Source organism: Carlito syrichta, unplaced genomic scaffold (assembly GCF_000164805.1).
Source record: "Carlito syrichta isolate Samal-C Ts95f unplaced genomic scaffold, Tarsius_syrichta-2.0.1 Scaffold152208, whole genome shotgun sequence".
Taxonomy (NCBI): Eukaryota; Metazoa; Chordata; class Mammalia; order Primates; family Tarsiidae; genus Carlito; species Carlito syrichta.
The window spans coordinates 41920-63181 of record NW_007096304.1 but is presented as its reverse complement, the minus strand read 5'-3'; the positions used below and the strand labels follow the sequence as shown (position 1 = coordinate 63181).

The following is a 21262-nucleotide window of genomic DNA, read 5'->3' as shown; positions in this document are numbered from 1 at the left end:
ATCCCACTCCAACTTCCCCACTCAGGGCCCTCTGGCAGTGTCCCATGGCACATGCACCACACACCCTCCCAAGCCCAGCAATGGCTGACCTCCCACCTCCATCTGCTCACTGTCCCCGCCTGCTGTCCCCCTGAGGAGTCCTAGTCCTGCCCAGGTGTCTTGCGCTTGCTTACTCTTCCTTCCCTGTGAAGTTCTCTTGCCCAGGACATTTGTATGTTCTGCTCCTATGTGTCATTCGAGTCTCAATCCCCACCTCAATTCCTCAGAGGGGACTTGTCATTGTCTAAGACAGCTCCCCACCCCCTGGGACCCATCCTACTTCTTTCGTCTTTTCCTCTAGGGTGTCACCACTCTCCCAAATTATATTCTGTGATCATTTAAGTGTGTCTCCCCCAATAAGGATGAAAGCTCCGTGAGGCCAGGAATGGTCAGGTAGTCGTTCCATGGCATCTGCAAGTGCCAAGTGACACTCAGCAAGTGTGTGTTGAGGGAGTGGATGAGTATGATATAGAAGCCAGTGGAAGGAGCATTCCAAGGACAGGAGCTAATCAGCTGTGTTAGTGTTGCTAAGAGTTGAATGGAAGAAGCCTGACCACTGGCATTGGGTTTGGCCATGTGGAAGTGAAGGGCAACCTTGATGAGTGATATACGAGGAGGATGGAGACAAAAACCACATGGAGTGGGTTAGAGAGAATAGAGGTGAGGAAACAAGTACGGCGAGTATAGACGTCTCTCTCTCTCTCTCTCTCTCTTTTTGAGTTGGCGTCTCACTCTGTCACCCAGGCTGGAGTGCGGTAGCATGCTCACGGCCACCACAGCCTTAACCTACTGGGCTCAGGTGATCCTTCCGCCTAAGCCTTCCAAGTAGTTGGAATTACAGGCACATGCCACCACACTCGGCTAATTTTTTGATTTATTGAAGAGATGAGGTCTCACCAAGTTGCCCAGGCTAGTCTCGAACCTGTGGGCTTGGGCAATCGTCTGACCTTGGCCTCCCAAAGTGCCAGGATTATAGATATGAGCCACTGCACCTGGCCTAGATGACTCTCTTAAGGAGCTTTGCTGGGTGGTGGTGGCAGTTCTGGAAGAATATGAGGGCTCAAGGGAGAGTTTTTAAAGATGGGAGCTGTAACAGCGAATCTAAGCAAATCCTAATTTGATCAGCTAATTCAAATAGCTAATTCCCACCATGCGGAGATACAAACTAAGCTAATCACATTCTGGCTCAGTCCACTAAGCAGGTGGCACAAACCTCACCTTGTGAATCAAGAAACTGTGTAACAAGTTAACTGGAGGTCGGGGGTGGGGTGGGGGGGGTGGGGCCAGCACAGCTCTTTCCTCCTGCTCATCGAATGTAATATTTGGACATGTAAGCCTGATGGTTCATCAAAGGGAAAATACCCAGTGTATTCAGTCTCAGTCATCAGCTGAGAGATGCAAATTAACAAATGAAACAAGCAATATTTTTCTCAATTAGCAACATAGATGATGGTACTCAGTGGTGCTAGGGTACAATAACACCAGTGCTGTCATGCTCTGTTGATATGCTGGACAGACATATGTAGGCCATTTGGAAGCAAGCTGATGATACACATTAGTGAGCTCTGTAAATCCACTTCTGAGTTTAGGCAAAGCAAACCATGGTCTATACATACAGATGTGTACTGCAGAAGTATTCATAGGGGTAGTTATTTGGAAGAAATAAGGGGGTCCACTATAGAGACCTTGCTGAGTACGTGTTGGTGCCTTCGTATGATGTGATATTAGGGACACCCTAGATGCTATTCAGTGATGACTGCAAACAGCATGGAAACATGTTTGTAGGGTAATGGTTAAAAAAAGAAAGTGAGCAAAGGTGGCCCCAAATTTTACCTGTGCAATGACCACTGGTATACCTAATCCCGAAGCGTACCCCACATCTTTAAAATAAATTTTAAAAAGGTGAGACTCAAGGTTTATGCCCACATTTGTTACAGCTATTTAAAATCTGCATATGGAAAAAAAAAGAAAAAAAGACTGAGAAATGCACAAAAATAGTTGTGGCTCTGTGCTATGATGGTGGGTTTTATGCTCTTCCCTGCCCTTCAGATGTCTTGAGTGTTTTTTTGTTTGTTTTTTGTTTTTGAGTTGGGGTCTCACTGTGTTGCCCAGGCTGGAGTGCAGTGGCACACTCACAGCCACCCCAGCCTTGACTTGCTGGGCTCCGGCGATCCTTGCGCCTCAGCCTTCCAAGGAGCCGAAACTACAGGCGCGGGCTACCACGCCTGGCTAATTTTTTAAAAAATGTATTGTAGAGACGAGGTCTCGGCAGGTTGCCCGGGCTGGTCTCGAGCCCTTGACTGTCTGACATATTACCTAGCGGGAAGAGTCTACGGTGTGCTAATTTTAAGTACGCGCAGACGCACGCGCCCAGATGCGCGAGGCCTTCGCGTCAAGCCTCGCGCCTTGCGTTGCAGCGGCGGATCAGGTGCCGCTGATGGAGGATTTGGAGCAGATCTTCCTGCGCTCCTGGCGCGAGTCGCACCTAACCGAGATCCGGCAGTACCAGCAGGCGCCGCCGCAGCCCTTCCCGCCCGCGCCCAGCGCCGCGGCGCCCGTGACCTCGGCGCAGCTGCCGTGGCTGGCCAGCCTGGCCGCCAGCTCCTGCAACGACAGCGTGCACGTCATCGAGTGCGCCTACTCCCTGGCCGAGGGCCTGTCCGAGATGTTCCGGCTGCTCATCGAGGGCAAGCTCGCCAAGACCAACTACGTGGTCATCATCTGTGCCTGCCGGAACGCCGCCATCGACTCCTGCATCGCCGTCACGGGTGAGCAGGCCTGTGGCCAGGGAAGGGAAGACAGCCCTGTCGGTGTCCCTGCTGCTGTTCTTCGAGGTTCCTGCCCTTTTTGTCTGGGTGGCCCCGGATGAGTACCTATAGCTCCTGCTCAGTGCCTGCTGAACGCGTGCCCCAGGGTCAGTTTGGGATCTGAAAAGACCTGGTTGAAAACCTGTCGCTGCAGGGCACCCGGTGCTGTGATTGGTCACGCATACTAGGACGCTGGCCCTCAATTTCTTAATTGATGTAATGGAGATACAAAATTGTGACCTTGCTGTGTTGTGTGGATTCATGAGCCAATTTTTAAATTAATTTTAAAAATCACTCGTTGAAGCCCTGTATGCACAGCCGTCGTTCTAGGGACTGGGGGCAGCACGCAAGTCTCTGCTTTCCTGGAGTGTTCTTTCGGGTAGGGGAGGAGGACACCAAACACATAAACTTTTTTGGCCGACTTAAATCTTTACAGGTGTATACAGGAAGTCCCCAGCATACGAACGACTTATGTTCCGAGAGCATGTTTGTAAATCCAGTTTAAGTACAACAAAGTTAGCCTAGTTACCCAACTGACACCGACTGTATGCTACTGTATGTATTTAACAGGCTATCCTGACACCTGGTGGAGAGAAAAAATATATTAAAAAATGCAGGTGTGCATTTTTAAAGTTTGTTGCTAGAAGGTTTATATGTGGGAAATTTGCTATATTTTCAACCTGATGCTTTTGTATCTCTTATTTGCTTCAGTGTACATTGCTACTATGCAGTGTTTTAGTTGCTTTTTAGCATTCTTTGATCCTAAACTCAGTCTGTGTTTCTTATGAATTATTTACCTTGATTTCAGTAGTACATTCACTAATTAACCCAGAGCTTCTACCATGCGGCAGGCACCATTGTCTTATGTCACCTCACAACAGGCCCGTTAGGTAGATACTGCTGGTAGTCAAATATTCTGGGTGAGGAATGTGGGTCTGGAAGTGCTGGTGACGAGTCCAGGAACAGCTAGTAAGAGGAGGAGATAGTCACGTGCTGCAGCAGATGCCCTGGATTTTCTGAAAGCGACCTTGGCTGTTTTAGTTCCTCTTATTATCCTGTTAACCTAGGACAGGATGTTATATGCCACTGACTGATCTGACAGACACGAACACCTTCTCTTGGCCAGGCATGGTGCCGGGCTTGAGGGGTAGAGAGATAAAGGCATGGTCCCTCTTGTCAAAGAACTTGCACTGATTCTAAACAAGAGGGCCCAGTGAGTGTTGTTGCTTGTCTTCCAGGAAAATACCAAGCCCGAATTCTGTCTGAGAGCCTTCTCACCCCAGCAGAGTACCAGAAAGAAGTCAATTACGAGCTGGGTACGGGGAAAGTAGACTCCTTAGGGGCCTTCTTCAGCACCCTCTGTCCAGGTAAGCTTGCTTTGAAACAGGTGCTAATGCATACGACATAATCAATGCAAATGGGGTGTCATGTCTGCCCCATCCTGCCTGTGAGCTCCTGAGGCTAACCTCGATTGGCAGAGCGCTCCTTCTGTTCTGTGCGTCAGTTTCTACACCTTTTCTTTCACATCAGCCTAGTTTCTGGCTGGCTGTCTCTTCCTGCGGTGGCTGTAGGCTTCTCCCGGGGGTGTGTGTGTGGGGGGAGGATTGTGTGTTCTGTCTCTGTGGGGCACACAAGGCTCTCATACCTGTTCCTCTTGACCTTTCCAGCCTTGGTGGCTCCCTACCCCCTCCTCTGACTTGCTTGAAGCCTCTTGCTGGAGAGTTCCACATCCTCCATGTTCTGTGCGGGGAGTGTCCTTCCCCTTCTTTTCCCCTTCTTCACCTGTCTACTCACCTATTCATCTTGTGTCCCCTAGAAAACTTCTCAGACCCTTCCTTCTCTGGATGGGCTTGGAAACTTCCTTCTTGTTCTTTGACATCTCATGCTTCCTTCTGCCCTAGTACCTACTGTAGTCATGGTGTAGCTCACTTTGTGAATGTATCTGTACCCTTCCTAGGCTGAGGCTTCTTGACAGGATGGGTCATGTCTTCTCCATCTCTGTTACCCAGGTCTCAGGACATATGAACTCAGATGTTTGCTGAGTTTCACTGAGACTGACAACCCGTTTCTGTTTATTCTGTTTTGGGCAGAGGGTGACATTGACATTTTGCTGGACAAATTTCATCAGGAAAATCAAGGTCATATTTCTTCCTCACTCACTGCCTCCTCTGTCACTAAAGCAGTATCCCTGGATGTCATCGGGGCACCGGTGTGCACACGTGAGTTAAAAGGAGCTGCCCGGGGTGCAGGGTGCACAAGGGAGGGACAGGAGGACAGGCTGGGGCACAGGGGTACATTGAGAGTGAGTAGAGAGTGCTGCTGGGGGCCTGGTTGACCTGGTGAGGCAACATCCCAAGGTTTGAGGTTTGGGGTTTGCAGTGACCAATGTCAGAAGCACATTCACAAGGCAAAGTATTGTCCTAGTATCAAAGTAGACCTCATGCTACTTTAAAACTTAGTCTTTAATGCTAACAGTCTCATTTCATCCCTCCTCTGATCCTGAGTTAGTATGTTTCTTGTGCTGATTTCCCTCCTGTAAGTGCATTGCTGAGATGTTGTAATTGTACAAAGTTCCTGAAGAGCTGTGATGGTTTTCTTTGCTTCTGGAGGACTTGCAGCTCTTTTCCAAAGTCCAGTCTCAGTGTCACCTCCCTGGGATGGGCTCCTTGTCCCCTCCAAGCAAAATAGGTCATTGTTTCCTCTGTGTTCCTCAGGTACTTGGTTTGTACTTTTATTATTAAGTGAAGAAACCTCAGTGCCTAACCGAGCGACGGGGCCCACTGATTCCCTTGCCAAGGGCCCAGCAGAAGCCATCTGCCTTGGGCTCACCTGGTGCTCTGGGGCTCTGGTTCCAGGTTACCATCTGGAGCCACACAGTGTCCGGCCCTTCCAGTTGGCAGTGGCGCAGAAGCTCCTCTCCCATGTGTGTTCTATTGCGGATTCCAGCACTCAGAATCTGGACTTGGGATCCTTCGAGAAGGTGGACTTTCTCATCTGCATTCCACCGTCAGAAGTGACTTACCAGCAGACTCTGTTCCATGTCTGGCATTCAGGTATGGGGCTTTTCAGTAACAAGTTGTGTGGCCTGCATGGAGAAGCTTGAATCTGCCTGAATTCATGACTGGATGTTGATACCATTCTTTGCTATAGCGTGGATGGGGCAATATCATTGCTCCCATTTTATAGATTGTGAAACCAATGCTCAGAATCAGTGACTTGCCCAGGATTTCAGGATCTGTTGAAGGTAGAGCCAAGGCTTGAACTCTGGCCACATCCCATGCAGGCCAGTGACCTAACCGTGTCGCTGTGTGGCTTCTACTCAATGTGTTTTCTCTGTGCTTTCAAAGATGTTGTATTTAAACGTGAAATACACAGAGAGTCAGTGTCTTAACTGAAAGGACTCAGTCTTTAGTGGTACAACATAGGGCCCGTGGCATTCAGACTGAGAGAGGGATTTTGCTGGTGGTGGGATATTTTCCTTCAGACCTGCCATGCCTGGGGTCAGCTGCTTCATGAAGCCGGCTTTGCCGGTGCCCCTAAGTGGGCTGCTGTGCACACAGCCAGGTGCAGTGCAGCCTGCCTCTGCACTAGCTCCTGGGCAGAATAGTTATGTGACTATCACCTATGTGGGAGTCTTCTCCCTGCTTGTCCCTGCCTTACATATTCCTGCGGCCTCTGGCCCACCCAGTGCCTGTTACTAGGAGATGCTGATCAGATGTGTGAGTGAGTGAAAGCCGGTGAGGGTGTTTGGGGATACTGATGTCTTTCTACTGTGTTGCAGGGGTTTTGCTGGAGCTTGGCCTGGAAAAGGAACACATGACCAAGCAGAGGGTAGAACAGTATGTTCTGAAGCTAGACGCAGATGCACAGACCAAATTTAAGGCCTTTCTGCAAAACTCCTTCCAGAATCCACATACACTTTTTGTCCTAATCCACGACCATGCCCACTGGGATGTTGTGAGGTTAGAGTGACTTGGTATATGACAGGTTGATGTTTTCTTTCTTTGAAATGATGTATATGGATGTTATTTGGGGCTGAGGGTACAAGTCTTAAAAAGATAAATGTTGTTAGGGCTTGGTATTTGTAAGCAGATACCATGGATGCTTTCCAGAGTCTTAGAACTGGATGTCATCTCAGAGATCATTCTAGTGCAACCTCTAAAATTTGGCATCATGGAAACTAATGGCTGGAGCAGGGAAGCGTGTCTCAGAATCACAGAGCGGGGTGAGCAGGTGTTAATAAAGGAGCCCGGCCTAGAGCCAAGGCCTGTGAATCAAAGTCTGATGTGATTTTTCTGTAGCTCACTCAGCAACAAGGAGCCATGCTGATGTGGGGCAGAGAGATGAGGAGAGCTGAAGGGAATAACGCAGCCCAGATGGTACCTTCCATGGCTCTGGGACCATAGATCACTGCTAGGGCCCGCCCTTCTTCAGGGGTGAGTTCACTCACTCAGTTAAAATGAACACAGAGCCAGATGAACTTCAGGAGGGTCAAGACAGGAGTCCGGCAGGATTTCTGGTTGTTCACCAGGATCAGTCACCTGCATGAGACTGGCCTTGGGTTGTGCATTTTGACATTGCCACTGATATTGATGAGGAAGGAAGGAGGCTCATGGATCAGATCATACAGAAAGGCCTTGATTATCAAAGATTCATAGATGCTTAGGAATAACCAGGGCCTGAGGGATCACCTTGACAAAGGGTTTACAATTTAGGGTCCATGTAGAGGCTTGAGGAATTTTAAACATTCTGAAACTATAGAAAGAGCTATATTGTGAGTATTCATTTTGGGGTAGGTTTCTCAGAGTGGCTTCTTCCTGCCATCCAAAAGGAAAAGCACTGATTTTTTTTCCCCTATCCTCTAGATTTGTAGAAGAGAACGAATGGCTGAACAGGGCCCATCTTCCAGACCTCTTGTCCAAAGTGCTTCCCATTCTTTTACTGCTACTTTTTAAACTTAGTATAGAATTTACCTCTTCATGTCCCCTTTGGGTCATTTCAATGTCGGGAGCACTTCAGGGAAGAGAATTTAAGGAGTTCAGTACACAATCAGATTGGGTTGAAAGTGGAAATGGATTCACTGAACACTACTGAGTACAAATTCCTGTTTAGAGTAGATGGAGTGTGTGTCTTGTAGGGAATCCTCTGTAAGTACTTTTCCCCCAAGTATGTATTTCTATTTTTTTTTTTTTCTGAGTTGGAGTCTCTCTCTGTTGCCCAGACTAGAGTGCAGTTGCATGCTCCTGGCCACCGCAGCCTCGACCTGCAGTCCTTCTGCCTCAGTCTTCCAAGTAGCCAGAACTACAAGCGTGCGCTACCACGCCCAGCTAGTTTTTGACTTATTGTAGAGATGAGGTCTCATCAAGTTGCCTGGGCGGCTCTCGAACCTGTGGGCTCAGGCAATCCACTCGCCTCGGCCTCCTAAAGTGCTGGGATTACAGGCTGAGCCACCGAGCCCGGCCTATGTTTTTCTTAAGGAGCTTTCAGGGAGTCCCTGACAGGTCCTAAGTCTAGTTACAGGCAGAGCCGTGATGCTCAATTGTTGGCAAAGTTGGGAGCTAATTATACATTTATTCAGCTGCCTTATCCTTGTAAAATTATAAAATGGTGTCAGTAATTCCACTTATTTCCTCCCTCAGTAGTGCCATTCATAACCTCTATTCTCAAAGTGACCCATCTGTGGGATTGGTGGACAGACTGATCAACTGCAGGGAAGTGAAGGAGGCCCCTAACATTGTGACGCTTCACGTGACTTCCTTCCCGTACGCGCTGCAGACGCAACACACCCTCATAAGCCCCTACAACGAGATCCACTGGCCTGCCTCCTACAGTAATGTGAGTGTCTTGGGGCTGCCGGGCTTTGGTGGAGCAATGACGCTCGAGTTTGGAGAAATGACATGTAGTAAAAATCTTGACCAGCATGGTTTGGTTGGGGGTAGAGGGTCCCAGTTCCTCAGATCTTTAATTCAACCCAGGGTTAGAATTAAACCCTTCTTGGTCTTTTTGGAGACCTTCCTGCGATTTGCCAGTTGACTCCCCTGTCTCAGAAGGTGTCATGCAGTGAGATTGATTTGTCCTTGTCTCCGGTGACCATAGCTCTCTGAGCAGCATTCTGAACATTTGTTCTATGGCGTTGGATAAAGGTGTTAAAGATAGAACCGATGAGGGCTGTGGGAATTTGGGCTCATACACAGTGACCCTCAGTGTTTCTAGAAGCCTTAGAGATGTTCTCAGTTTTCCTATCCCTGTGTCCTAAAGCAGCTCAAACTGAACATGTATCCTTTTGAGTTTCCTGGTAAATTTTTTTAGTTGAGCATCTGGCTTTTTCTCACCAAAAGACCAATCCAATTCTGGTAATTTGAGAATTCTGAGTAGTTGGAATCAGCCAATGATATGAGGAATAAGAAAGCATAAAATTCTGGTCTTCTGGTAGCTCGCAATCAGTCATCTGAGGAACCTTTTTTTTTTCTCCAAGTTGGAGTCTCCCTCTGTTGCCCAGGCTGGAGTGCAGTGGCACGCTCATGGCCACCACATTCTTGACCTGCTGGACTCAGGTGATCCTTCCGCCTCAGCCTTTCAAGTCGCCGGAACTACAGGCATGCACTACCATGCCCTGCAGCTAGAAAGTGGTGAATGCAGATATGACCCAGGCCGCAGCTCCTTGGCTCTGGTGCTATTTGGGAGTGAAGTTCATGCCTTTGTTTTTTTTGTTTGTTTTGTATTGTTTTTTGGAGAGACACAATCTCACTGTGTTGCCCAGGTTGATCTTGAACTCCTGGGCTCAATGGATCCTCCTTCATTGGCTTCCTAAAGTGCTGGGATTATAAGTGTGAGCCACCATGCCTGGCCTATGCCTTTGTACTTTAACAACCTCCTCCAACTTTGGAATTTTATGTGTATGTGAGTAAAATTGGCTAGATAAATGTCTTTGTCTTTTCTATTGATAGTAACAACTGAACTCAAAAGAGTTGATTTGCCTATTCCTAAAATCAGCTTAAAATTGTAGAAAGAAGCAATTTTAGTGAAGGAAGTTGTGTTAAAAGATAAGACATATTTTCTGCTTGGTAAAGACATTGGGGCCAAATGAATGGAAAACTTTCAACTGATGGGGATGCATTAACCTTAAAGTATAGGATGCTCCCTGCTCTGGGTCTACAGACAAAAGAATTTTATAAAATTCCATCCAAGGTACTGCACAGTCAGCACAACTTGGATGAAAATGGCAATCCAGTTTGTCCACAGGCCTGGCACCTGCGCACCTCTGACCATCCCTGTGAATGCAATGTTTGAGTGACTGATACTCTTCTCTGTTTTAGGGTATGGACCTATATCATGAAAATAAGAAGTACTTTGGGCTGTCAGAGTTTATTGAATCCACTCTTTCAGGCCACAGCCTTCCCTTGCTCAGATACGACAGCTCCTTTGAGGCCATGGTTACTACATTAGGAAAAAGGTACATATCTCTCTTTGAACTTTCTACAAGCTTAAAGTGCAAGTTGAGGTGTGTTTAACCAGTCAGAGAATTCCAGGAAGAGCGTTCACCTCCCTTCCTTTCTCAGTGACTCAGTTCCCCCATTAAAGGAAACCCTGGTTTATTTCTCCTGTATGTAAATCATTTTGAGTCAGTGATCTCTTTGTCATGCTTTTGCTCCAGAAAATGTTAGAGGTGAGAATGGGCAGAAGTATGCTTGAATGTAGAGTTGCATGTTTGCAAATCAATGGAAGACAGGAAAATGGTAGCTAAGATACCAAAACATTTTTTAGAAAATGAGAATGATAATCATAGTTGGCTTTATTTTTTATTTCCAACGCTTATCATCTACTGAGGGCTTATTCTGTGCCACTTGCTCTGCTGTGAATCTTACTTTCACTGTCTTGTGTGGCCCTCACCACCTCTGAGTCAGCTGCTACTATGATCTCCATTTTGCAAATGAAGAAACAGAGGCTCAGAAAGGTCCCATGACTATCTCAGGCCACATGTCCAGCAAGTGACAGAATGCAGAACCCAGAGCCAATCTGACTGCACAGCCAGCCCTTTTAACCTCGTCACAACAGACCTCGTTTCACAGATGAGGAAACTGAGGCTCAGAGAGGCTAAGGGATTGCCAGTGTCTATGCAGTCTCTGTGTGGTCAAGCCAGACCAAGCTTTCTAGACTAATGCAGAATAAAATGAGTGGCTTTCCTCTGATCGTTGGCATGAACTGGTCTCTGCCCACCCCCCACCCTGTGCCTTGTTCTTCTCATTTGCAGATAAAGGGATGAAGTTAGACATATATTTCTCAAACTGTGTTCCAAAGTACACTGCTTTGACCAGATACTAGTTGCTGTTAAGCCAAAAGGGGTTCCATGGTCAAATGTGTTTGAGGAACATTACATTTAAGAAGAAGATTTCTCAGGCTAGGCATGGTGGTTCATGCTTATAATCCTAGTGCTTTGGGAGACCGAGAAGGGAGAATTGCTTGAGCCCAGGAATTCTAGACCATCCTGGACAACATAGCAAGACCTCGTCTTTACAAAAAATAAAAAATAAAAAATTAGCCGGGCATGGTGACATACACCTGTAGTGCCAGCTATCAGGAGACTGAGGAGGAAGGGTCACCTGAGCCTAAGAGTTTGAGGCTGGGGTAAGCCATGATTGTATCATTGCATTTCAGCCTGGGCAACAGAGTGAGACCCCTGACTCATCAAAAAAAGAAAAAAAAAAAGGATTTCTATGAGAGTTCTTGTAGCCATCAATACACCCATGCATTCTACAATTCCCCAGAAGGCTAGAGATGTCCAGTATTTCATGGGATTCATGTTCCCCAGAACACTACTTGAGAAACTAATTCTCTTAGATCTCTTTCAGTCCTGTGATGCAGATGGAGATTAATCAGGCCAGTTCTCAAGCTCACAGATTGGCAGCTCTCAACTGATGAGTGCTGAGCAAAGAAGCCCTCCAAGATTTCTTTCTTTCTTTCTTTTTGTTTATTTTCCAGATTTTTTTAATTTTAAATTTTATTTTAAAAATATGGGGTACAATGCAGGATTAGGTATACAAGTGGTCTTTGTACAGATAAAGTTTGGACCTCCCTTTGGTCCTCACTTTGCCTGGTTTGAGATCAGGTACCCTTATTGGTGTTGTGTTCCCTACCCCTGCCCCAGCAGTATCCTGCTACTCCCAATTCCTTTCTTATAGTATTATGGTAAATGTTCAGGGTCTGCTTATGAATGAGGACAAGTGGTACTCTGTTCTTAGTTTCTGTGATAGATCACTGTGTATGATAGACTCTAAATCCATCCAAGTTGCTGCAAAGTCTATGTTTGTCCTTCTTTATGGCTGCATAATATTGCATTGTGTATATGTACACTGTTTTTTTGAGTTGGAGTCTCACTCTGTCACCCAGATTGGAGTGCAGTGGCCGCTCCTGGCCACCGCAGCCTCGACCTGCTGGGCTCCAGTGATCCTTCTGCCTCAGCCTTCTGAGTAGCCGGAATTACAGGCGCGTGCTACCACACCTGGCTCATTTTTTGATTTTATCGTAGAGATGAGGTCTCGCCTGCCCAGGTGGGTCTCGAGCCCATGGACTCAGGCAATCCACTCACCTCAGCCTCCCAAAGGCGCGGAATTACAGGCTGAGCCACCGAGCCTGGCTGTACACATTTTTTTTTTATCCAGTCCAGTTTCCATGGGTAGCACAGTAGTTTCCATATTTTTGCTATTGTGTATAGTGTTACAATAAACATGTGTGTGCAGGTATCTTTTTTTGTAGAATGACTTGAGTTCCTCTGGGTATATTCCCAGTAGGGGGGACAGCTGGGTCATATGGTAGGTCAATGTCTAGTTCTTTTAGAAATAGCCACTCTGTTTTCCAAAGAGGTTACACCAGTTTGTGTTCCCACCAGCAGTGTAGAAATGTTTCTTTTTCTCCTTCTCACCGGCATCTGTTTGTTTTATTAATGATGGCCATTCTTACTGGGGTCAGGTGGTATCTCAATGTGGTTTTGATTTGCATTTCTCTGATGATTAGTGAGGCTGAGCACTTTTTCATGTGTTTGTTGGCTCCCATATATCTTCTTCTGAGAAGTGTCTATTTGTGTCTTTTGCCCACTTTTTAATGAAACTGCTTGTTTTTTTCCTTTTAGTATGTTTAAATTCCTTATGGATCCTGGATGTTAGACCTTTGTCAGATATACAGTTGGCAAATATTTTTTTCCCATTCTGTGGGTGTCTCCCTGCTCTCTTGCTGGTTTCTTTGGCTTTGCAGAAGCTTTTCGGTTTGATGAGGTCTCACTTGTCTATTATCTCTTACAGCATGGGCAATTGGGGTTTTGATCAGGAGCTGGTTGTCAGTTCCAATTTCCATAAGAGTGTCTCCTGCGTTTTCTAAGATTTTTATAGTTTGAGGTTTTACGGTTAGGTCTTTGATCCATTTAGAGTTGATTTTTGTGTATGGTGATAGGTAAGGATCCTATTTCAAACTTCTGCATGTGGTCAGCCAGTTTTCCCAGCACCATTTACTGAGTAGGTTCTCTTCTCCCCAGTGGTTTTTGTTGGAGGCTTTGTCGAAGGTGAGTTGGTTGAGAAATTGAGGTTTTGCTTCCAGCATCTCTATCCTGTCCCATTGGTCCAAATGCCTATTCTTGTGCCAATACCAGGCTGTTTTGATTATTGTAGCATTAGAGTAAAGTTTAAAGTCTGGAAATGTGATACCTCCCGTTTTGTTTCTTTTGCTGAGGATTGTTTTTAGCTCTTTGTGGTTGTTTATATTTCCACATGAATTTCTGAATTACTGTTTCCAGGTAGAGAAAAATGATGTTGGTAATTTGATGGGTATTGCATTGAATCTGTAGATTACCTTGGGTAGGTTGGACATCTTAACAATGTTGATTCTTCCTATCCATGAGTATGGGATATTTTTCCATTTGTTTGTGTCTTCTTGGACTTCTGAGAACAGTGTTTTGTAGTTTTCACTGTAAATGTGTTTCCCTTCTCTGCTTAGGAAGCTGCTGAGGTATTGCATTTTGTGTGTGTGTGTGTGTGTGTGTGTGTGTGTGTGTGTATCATGAATGGGATTGTGCTTTTTATTTGGTTCTCTGCCTGCTTGTTGTTGGGTATATAAGAATGTGACTATCTTTTGCACATTATTTTGTGCCCTGAGACTTTGCCAAAGTCCTTTATCAGTGAAAGCAGGTTTTTGACAGATTCTCTTGGATTTTTGAGGTATAGGATCTATTGTCAGCAAAGAGGAATAACTTAACTTCCTCTTTTCCAGTTTGGATACCCCTGATTTCCTTCTTTTGTCTAATTGCTCTAGTTAAGACTTCTAACACAATGTTGAACAAGAGGGTGAGAGTGGACAGTCTTGTCTTGTTCCGGTTTTCAGGGGGAAATGTTTCCAGTTTCTGTCCATTTAGCAATATGCTGGCTGTGGGTTTATCATAGATGGCACTTACTATTTTGAGATATGTTCCTTCTTTACCTGGGTGTTTGAGTGTTTTTATCAAGAGGAGATGCTGGATTTTATCAAAAGCTTTTTCCGTATCTAAAGATGTAATCAAGTGGTTCTTGTTTTTACATCTGTTGATGTATTTAATTATGTTTATGATCTTTTGGATGTTGAATTAGCCCTGCATACTGGGGATGAAGCCTACTTGGTCATGATGGATGATTTTTGAGATGTGTTGTTGGATTCTGTTTGCTAGAATCTTGTTGAGAATTTTTGTAATTATGTTCATTAGGGATATTGGCCTGTAGTTCTCTTTATTTGTTGGATCTTTACCCACCTTGGGTATCAGTGTGATGTTAGCTTCATAAAATGATTTGGGGAGAATTCCGTCTTTCTCAATTGACTGTATACTTTCAATAGGATTGGTTTCAGCTCCTTGTACGTTTTGTAGAATTCTACTGGAAAGCCGACTGGTCCAGGGCTTTTTTTTGTAGGTAGTTTTCTAATGATGGAGTCAATTTCCTGGGTTGATATTGGCCTATTTAGTGTTTCAGTGTCTTCTTGTTTCAGCCTTGGGAGGTTGTGTGATGTCAGAAAGTCCTCTATTTCATTTAGGTTATCAAGTTTGTTTCCATACAGGTGTGCATAGTAATCTCTGATAATCTTTTGTATTTCTTCAAGGTCAGTTGTGATTTGATCTTTTGTATTTCTGATTGTGTTTATTTGTGCTTTTTCTCTCTTTTTCTTGATCATTCTGGCTAGGTGTCCATCAATCTTGTTTATCCTTTCAAAGAACCAGCGTTTCGTTTTGTTGATTTTTTTCTATGATATTTTTGTTTTCTGTATCCCATATTTGGACTTTTACTTTGGTGATCTGGATTCTTCTGCTAAAGAGAGGATTTTGGTGGTTTTGTCTCTCCAGCTCCCCTATGTGATTTATTAGACTGTTAACTTGTGATCTTCCCATTTTCTTGATGTGTGTTCGTAGAGATATAAATTCCCCTCTTAGAACTGATTTTATGACATCCCAGAGGTTTTATAAGATGTTTCTTCATTTGTTTCCAGGAATCTTTTAATTGCTGTTTTGATTTCTGTGTTGACCCAGTAGTCATTCAACATCATGCTGTTTAGTGTTCATGTGTTTGTGGATCTTGGGGAATTTTGTTGGTGTTGATATTTATTTTTATTCCACTGTGGTCCTAGATGGTGCATGGCAGTATTTCGATCTTATGAAATTTGTTTATGATTGATTTATGGCTGAGGATGTGATTGATCTTGGAATATATTCCATATAGTGTGAGTAGAATGTATATTCTGTGGTTGTTGGTGGAATATTCTGTAGGTATCTATTAAGTCTATTTGGTAAAGTGTCAAGTTGAGGTTACAGATCTCTTTACTATTTTTTGCCTCAGTGATGTATCTAGGGTTGTTAGTGGGGTATTTAAGTCCCCAGCTATAATAATGTTAGTCAATATCTTTTTATAGTTTACTTAGTAGTTGCTTTATAAACACTGGTGCTCCTGAGTTGGTTACATATATGTTTAAGATGGGTATTTCTTGCTGGATATTTCTTTTATCTTTATATAGTGTCCTATATCTTTTTTAATTTTTGATACCTTAAAGGTTGTTTTATTTGATATTAAGATTGCAACTCATGCCTTCTTTTGTGATCCATTAACCTAGAAGCTCATTTTCCATCCTCTAACTTTTAGTCTATGTGCATTCCTTGTGTTGAGATGAATTTCCTGGAGGTAGCAAATTATTGGGTCATGGCTTTTTAAATCTAGTTTGTCATTCTGTGTCTTTTCAGTGGTACATTTAGTCCATTCACATTTGGGCTGATAATTGAAATGTGATCATGAGGTTCTTACAAAGTTTCTTCTTTGTTTGTTTTCTTTTAGCTTTTGGGTTGACATATATGTGTGTTTTCAAGTTTGCAGTTGCAATGTATTCTCTGTTGATTCTGTGTTCTGCTGTTCTCTTGGGAAGTGTGTGGTCATTCTTTTATTTTGTTCTTCTGTGCTTAATACCTTTTTAAGTGTCTTCTGTAGAGCTGGTCTGGAAGCTGCATAATCTCTTAGGAATTGGCTGTCTGGGAAGGATTTTAATTCATTGTCACTGATAAAGCTGAGCTTGGCTGGGTAGGAAATTCTTGGTTGAAATTGTTTGTCTTTGAGGAGTTTGAATATTGAACTCCAGTCTCTTCTAGCTTGTAGTGTTTCTGCTGATAGGTCTGCTACTATTCTGATTGGTTTTCCCTGGTAGGTAGTCTGGCCTTTCTTTCTTACTGCCTTTAGGATTTTTTCTTTTGTACCTACTTTGTGTAGGTGAATTACCATGTGTCTAGGGGTTGGTCTTCTCATTTGATGTCTTATGGGGGTTCTCTGTATCTCTTTTGTTTGAATGTTCACATCTCTGGTGAGATGGGGAAAGTTTTCTTGGATAACCTCCTGAATACTTGCTCCAAGGTATTCTCCATTTCCCTTTCTTCTTATGTGATACCAAGAGATTTGGTCTCTTGATATAATCCCACATCTCTTGGAGTCTTTGTTCTTTCTGTTTAAGTTTTCTTTCTATGTTTTATACAGAGTGGGTTAATTCCATATTTTGGTCTTCAAGTACTGAGATTCTTTCTTCTGCTTGATTAATTCTGCTTTCCATGCTTGTCACCTTATTATTTATTTCCTGGATAAAATTTTTTTTTATGGTCAAAATCTCTGTTACACATTCTTTCAGTGTTGCATCTTGTCTTTCTTGAGTCTTATTCACTCTTTCCATCCATTCCCGAATCCCTGCTATATTCTGGGGCCAGTCATTTGTGACTTCCATTGTTTGGACTCTCAGGTCTGATTTTTCAGGTGTTTTCTCTTTATTACAATGGGAATTACCTGTGTTCTTCCATTGATTTTTCCTCATTTGTGACAGATCTCTTTCTTTTCTCTTTAGTTCCATTATTCAGTGGCAATGGGAGAGGCTTTCACTTCTGATGTTTGCTCAGTCCTCTCTTCTTCCCTGATCAGGGCTCTGAATTTGTTCTATTTTGAAAGAGGCTGTGGTTGGAAAGCTTTGCTGTCTCTTGTAGTTTTGAGAGTTGAATAAGGTGGAGGATGGGAAACTAGGATTCAGAAACTACTTGCAAATCACAGTGTTCACTGATTGTGGTATGGATTTCCTGAGACCCACTTCTCACCACCACTATATATGATGTTGCAATGGGTATGTGTGTGTAAACTCTGAGTCCAAGATACAATAACAGCAATGAAGAGAAAGAGAAAGTAGAATGAAATAAGATGGACATAAATTTGAAAAACATAAAAAACCCCACAAAACAACAAAAGCAGAAACCAAAGCAAAGAACAATTGAACGCCCCCCCCACCAAAACAAACTGGGAAAACAACAAAGCAAAACAAACAACAATAACAAAACCAGGGAAACCAAATACACACATACCCAACACAAGACAAAAGAAGAAGAAAAAGAGAAAAAAAAGAAGAAAAAAAGGAATTCAAAACAAACCCTCACACATATATTCACACATACATAAAATTAAAAAAAGAGAAGAAGGCTGGACTCACTGGTTCAACCTATAATCCCAGCTCTTTGGGAGGCCGAGGCAAGTTGATTGCCTGAGCCCGCGGCTTCAAGACCAACCCGGGCAACTTGGCAAGACCTTATCTCTACAGTAAAAAAAAAAATAAAATAAAATTAGCCAGGTGTGATAGTGCGTACCTATAGTTCCAGCTACTTGGAAGGCTGAGGCAGAAGGATCACCTGAATTCAGCAGGTTGATGCTGGGGTAGCCGTAAGTATGCCACTGCATTCCACCCTGGTGACAGACTGAGACTCCAACTCAAAACAAACAAACAAAAAAAGAGAAGAGAACAACAACAAAAACACCCCCCTGAAAGATGAACACTTAATCATTCACATACACACATAAGCAGAAAACAAAAAACAAAAGAAGAAAGAAAAAAAGAGAAAAAGGATGGGGGATGCAGAATGAACCCTCACATACACATTCATGCATAGAGGAAGAATATTAAAAAAATTTAAAAACGACCACGTGTGGTGGCTCAAACCTGTAATCCTAGCACTTTGGGAGACAGAGGTGAGAGGATTGCCTGAGCAACACTAGCCTGGGCAACTTGGTGAGACCCCTTCTCTACAATAAATCAAAAAATTAGCAGGGCATGGTAGCGTGTGCCTGTAGTTCCAGCTACTTGGAAGACTGAGGAGGAAGGATCACCTGAACCCAGCAGATCATTGCTGCAGTGGCCATGAGCATGCCACTGCACTCCAGCTTGGGCAACAGCGAGACTCCAACTCAAAAAAAAGAAAAAAATTTAAAAACAACAAACAAACAAACAAAAACCCCACGCCTTCTTGTGTCAGGTTCTGTAATTGTTCCTCTCAGCTGCTCACAGGTAAGCCCCTCTGCTGTCTCCTGCCAGTGTTTGGCCTCATTCACAATCTCCCCAGTGTCTGGCCTAGGGAAGGAGGAGGGACAGTGAGGATGGGTGGGGGCTTCAGTCCTCTCTTCCCACTCTTGTATGGTCAGGGGGATCCCCTCCGCTTGGTAGGTACGGGATTGTCTCTTTCCCAGTTACTGGTGTGGGAGGTGCCCCAGCCAGGCTTATCCTGGAGTGGAGTCATCCTATTGCTGCTGACATCCAAGCTACACCTGGGTTTGTCCCTTTCAGTCGTGTCCAAGTTGTGTGGGTCTGATGTTCATAGGATTGCTGGGGAGGAGGGGGTTGGGTCAGCCTGGTCTCTTTGGAGGTCTTCATCATCCTTTTCTGGCCACACCCTTTGTCCTGCAGCTGAATCAGGGTAGGGAGTGGGGAGACTGAGACTCAGCACTTGTCCTGTCCCTCTGGAGTTTGTGCTTTCAGTGTATTCTCTTTGGGTCATGATCAACCCCTGGGTAGTTAATCTGCCAGTCACAGAGATCAGGTCTGTTGCTCCATGGTGAGCAAGCGGAGCATTTTCTGCCCAGTTTTCAAGATGGTGGCAAGGTGCCTCTTTCATCTTCCCCAGAGGCTCTGCCTCTGGGCTCCCTCCCTGGGCTCCCTCCGCAGCCCCTGCTACCAGTATCCAACCAGACGCTGCAGTGGTGAGGCAGAGCCTGGAGCCGGCAGTCTCTCCCAGCAGCTTCTTCCCGGAAAGGGCTTTGCTGATTAAAAAAAAAAAAAAAAAAGGCACTTGGCTTCTGTGCCCCGGGAAGCACTAGGGTCCAAGCAGAGTAGCTGTGGCACCAACCACTTCACCAGGAGAGCCCTGGCCACTTTCTCCTGAGTCCCCACTTGTGACTGAGTAGTCAGTCACTCATAAGCCCACTAATTCACTGAACATGTATGCAAAATTTCCCATACATTCATTCACTCACAATGGGACTCACTTGGGCTGACTGGTCTTGCCACTATCTTCCTCCCTTTTACCACCCTCCAAGATTTCAACTGAGGCTACAATAACCGGCCTCTGCCCTTCCCCTGCTTCTCTGCCAGCTTCTCCTCAGGCAGCAAACATATATGGAGTGCTTAGTGTGTTATAAACCTTGGCCTTAGTACTCTATGTTTATTATCTAAAGTAATCCTCATAACAGCAGTCAGTGAGGTAGGAGATACTGTTATCTCCATTTTGTAGGTGAAAAAATTGAGGCTGAGAGGGGAAGTCACTTGCATAAGGTCACATGGGGGTTTATAGCAAAGATAGACCCAAACCCTATCACTTGGTTCTAAAACCATATTACCACGAAGACATAGTGACTAAAGTCTCATAGTTAGTAAAGAGCAGACTCTGACCACTGTACCAGTATATCTTGGCTCTACCCTTTATTAGTTTGAGTTTGGGCAAATCATTTAACTTGACTAAACTTCTGTGTCCTCATGTATAAATGAACCCACTTTCCCGGTGGCTTCTTCTGAGAGTTTCATGAGATAACATGCATATGCATGCTCAGTAATAGCTGCACACTGAACTCTCAGGCTCCAAAATCATCCCTCCTTAGTTTTAATTCTGAGGCCACTGCTAGCTATGAGACTTTTAGAAAGTTCTTCAATTTTCTATGGGGATAATAATACCTACCTGATAGGGATGTGATGAGGATTAAATGAATTAACACACGTAAAGCTTAGAAACAGTGCCCGCCATGTCCACCACCAGCACCATCATCATCCTCTCTCTTGCCTCTCTTTCTCTGATAAACTAGAAATGTTGCATGGAGATTGTTTTACATTCCACGAAGTGAGGAGAGAATGTCAAGCCCTGAAATGTTGAGGTATGAACCTGAATAAATCATTTAGCCCAACCACTTCATTTTGTGATTATGGAAGCCCCAAGAGGGAGTATGATTTGCCCAAGTTCACACAATCTGTTTGTGGCAACCTGGGTGGGAGCTGGGTTTGGTGTTCTTCCCACCATACTATGCTGCCTTTCCTAGGAATCATCTGTCTGGAAAACTCTCTTGAAACTAGTAATTTGAACAGAAGGAGATACAAGAATGCAGAGGTTACTGCCTCTTGTAACCGTTAGTTGACCAGGTATCCCAGACATGACTGGGAAATCTCATAAGATACAGATCTGATGAAGACCTACTGTGACCTAATGATAAAAAAGATCTAGCCATTTAACAATTTTCATTTTATTCCATCATGTTGTCTGTAGAGCTTTTTTTCTTTATGGCAACTACAAAGGCTTAGTGCCAGGCATAGTTCTCTGCTGAGGCACAGCCAGGGTACATTTCTGTACCTGACCTGTGAGTGCTGTTTGGGATTGGGCACTAATTCCTGCTTCCCGATGCTTGTCTTTTTTAATTTGTATTTTTATATAGCTTTAATAAGGAACAACTGACATCCAGTAAAATGCACATATTTAAGGTATTCCATTTGAATTTTGACATATGTATTCACTGGTAAAACCATCACCAAAATCAAGAAAATGAACAAAACTTTCCTCCTGCCCCTTTGACATTTCTTCTTCCTGTTCC

At 44.3% G+C, this 21262-nt stretch overlaps 1 protein-coding gene across 2 annotated transcripts in view; it reads left to right on the top strand.

Annotated features, from left to right (window-relative positions):
- Positions 1-21262, top strand: part of GREB1 (growth regulation by estrogen in breast cancer 1) — a 99185-nt gene that overhangs the window by 45568 nt on the left and 32355 nt on the right. For both annotated transcript variants that reach the window (XM_008050575.2, XM_021708851.1), the window contains 7 exons: positions 2457-2807; positions 4085-4213; positions 4937-5065; positions 5702-5899; positions 6628-6808; positions 8486-8681; positions 10163-10299. In XM_008050575.2, coding sequence (XP_008048766.1) covers positions 2457-2807; positions 4085-4213; positions 4937-5065; positions 5702-5899; positions 6628-6808; positions 8486-8681; positions 10163-10299 — 1321 coding nt within the window. The remainder of the gene's footprint in view (positions 1-2456; positions 2808-4084; positions 4214-4936; positions 5066-5701; positions 5900-6627; positions 6809-8485; positions 8682-10162; positions 10300-21262) is intronic.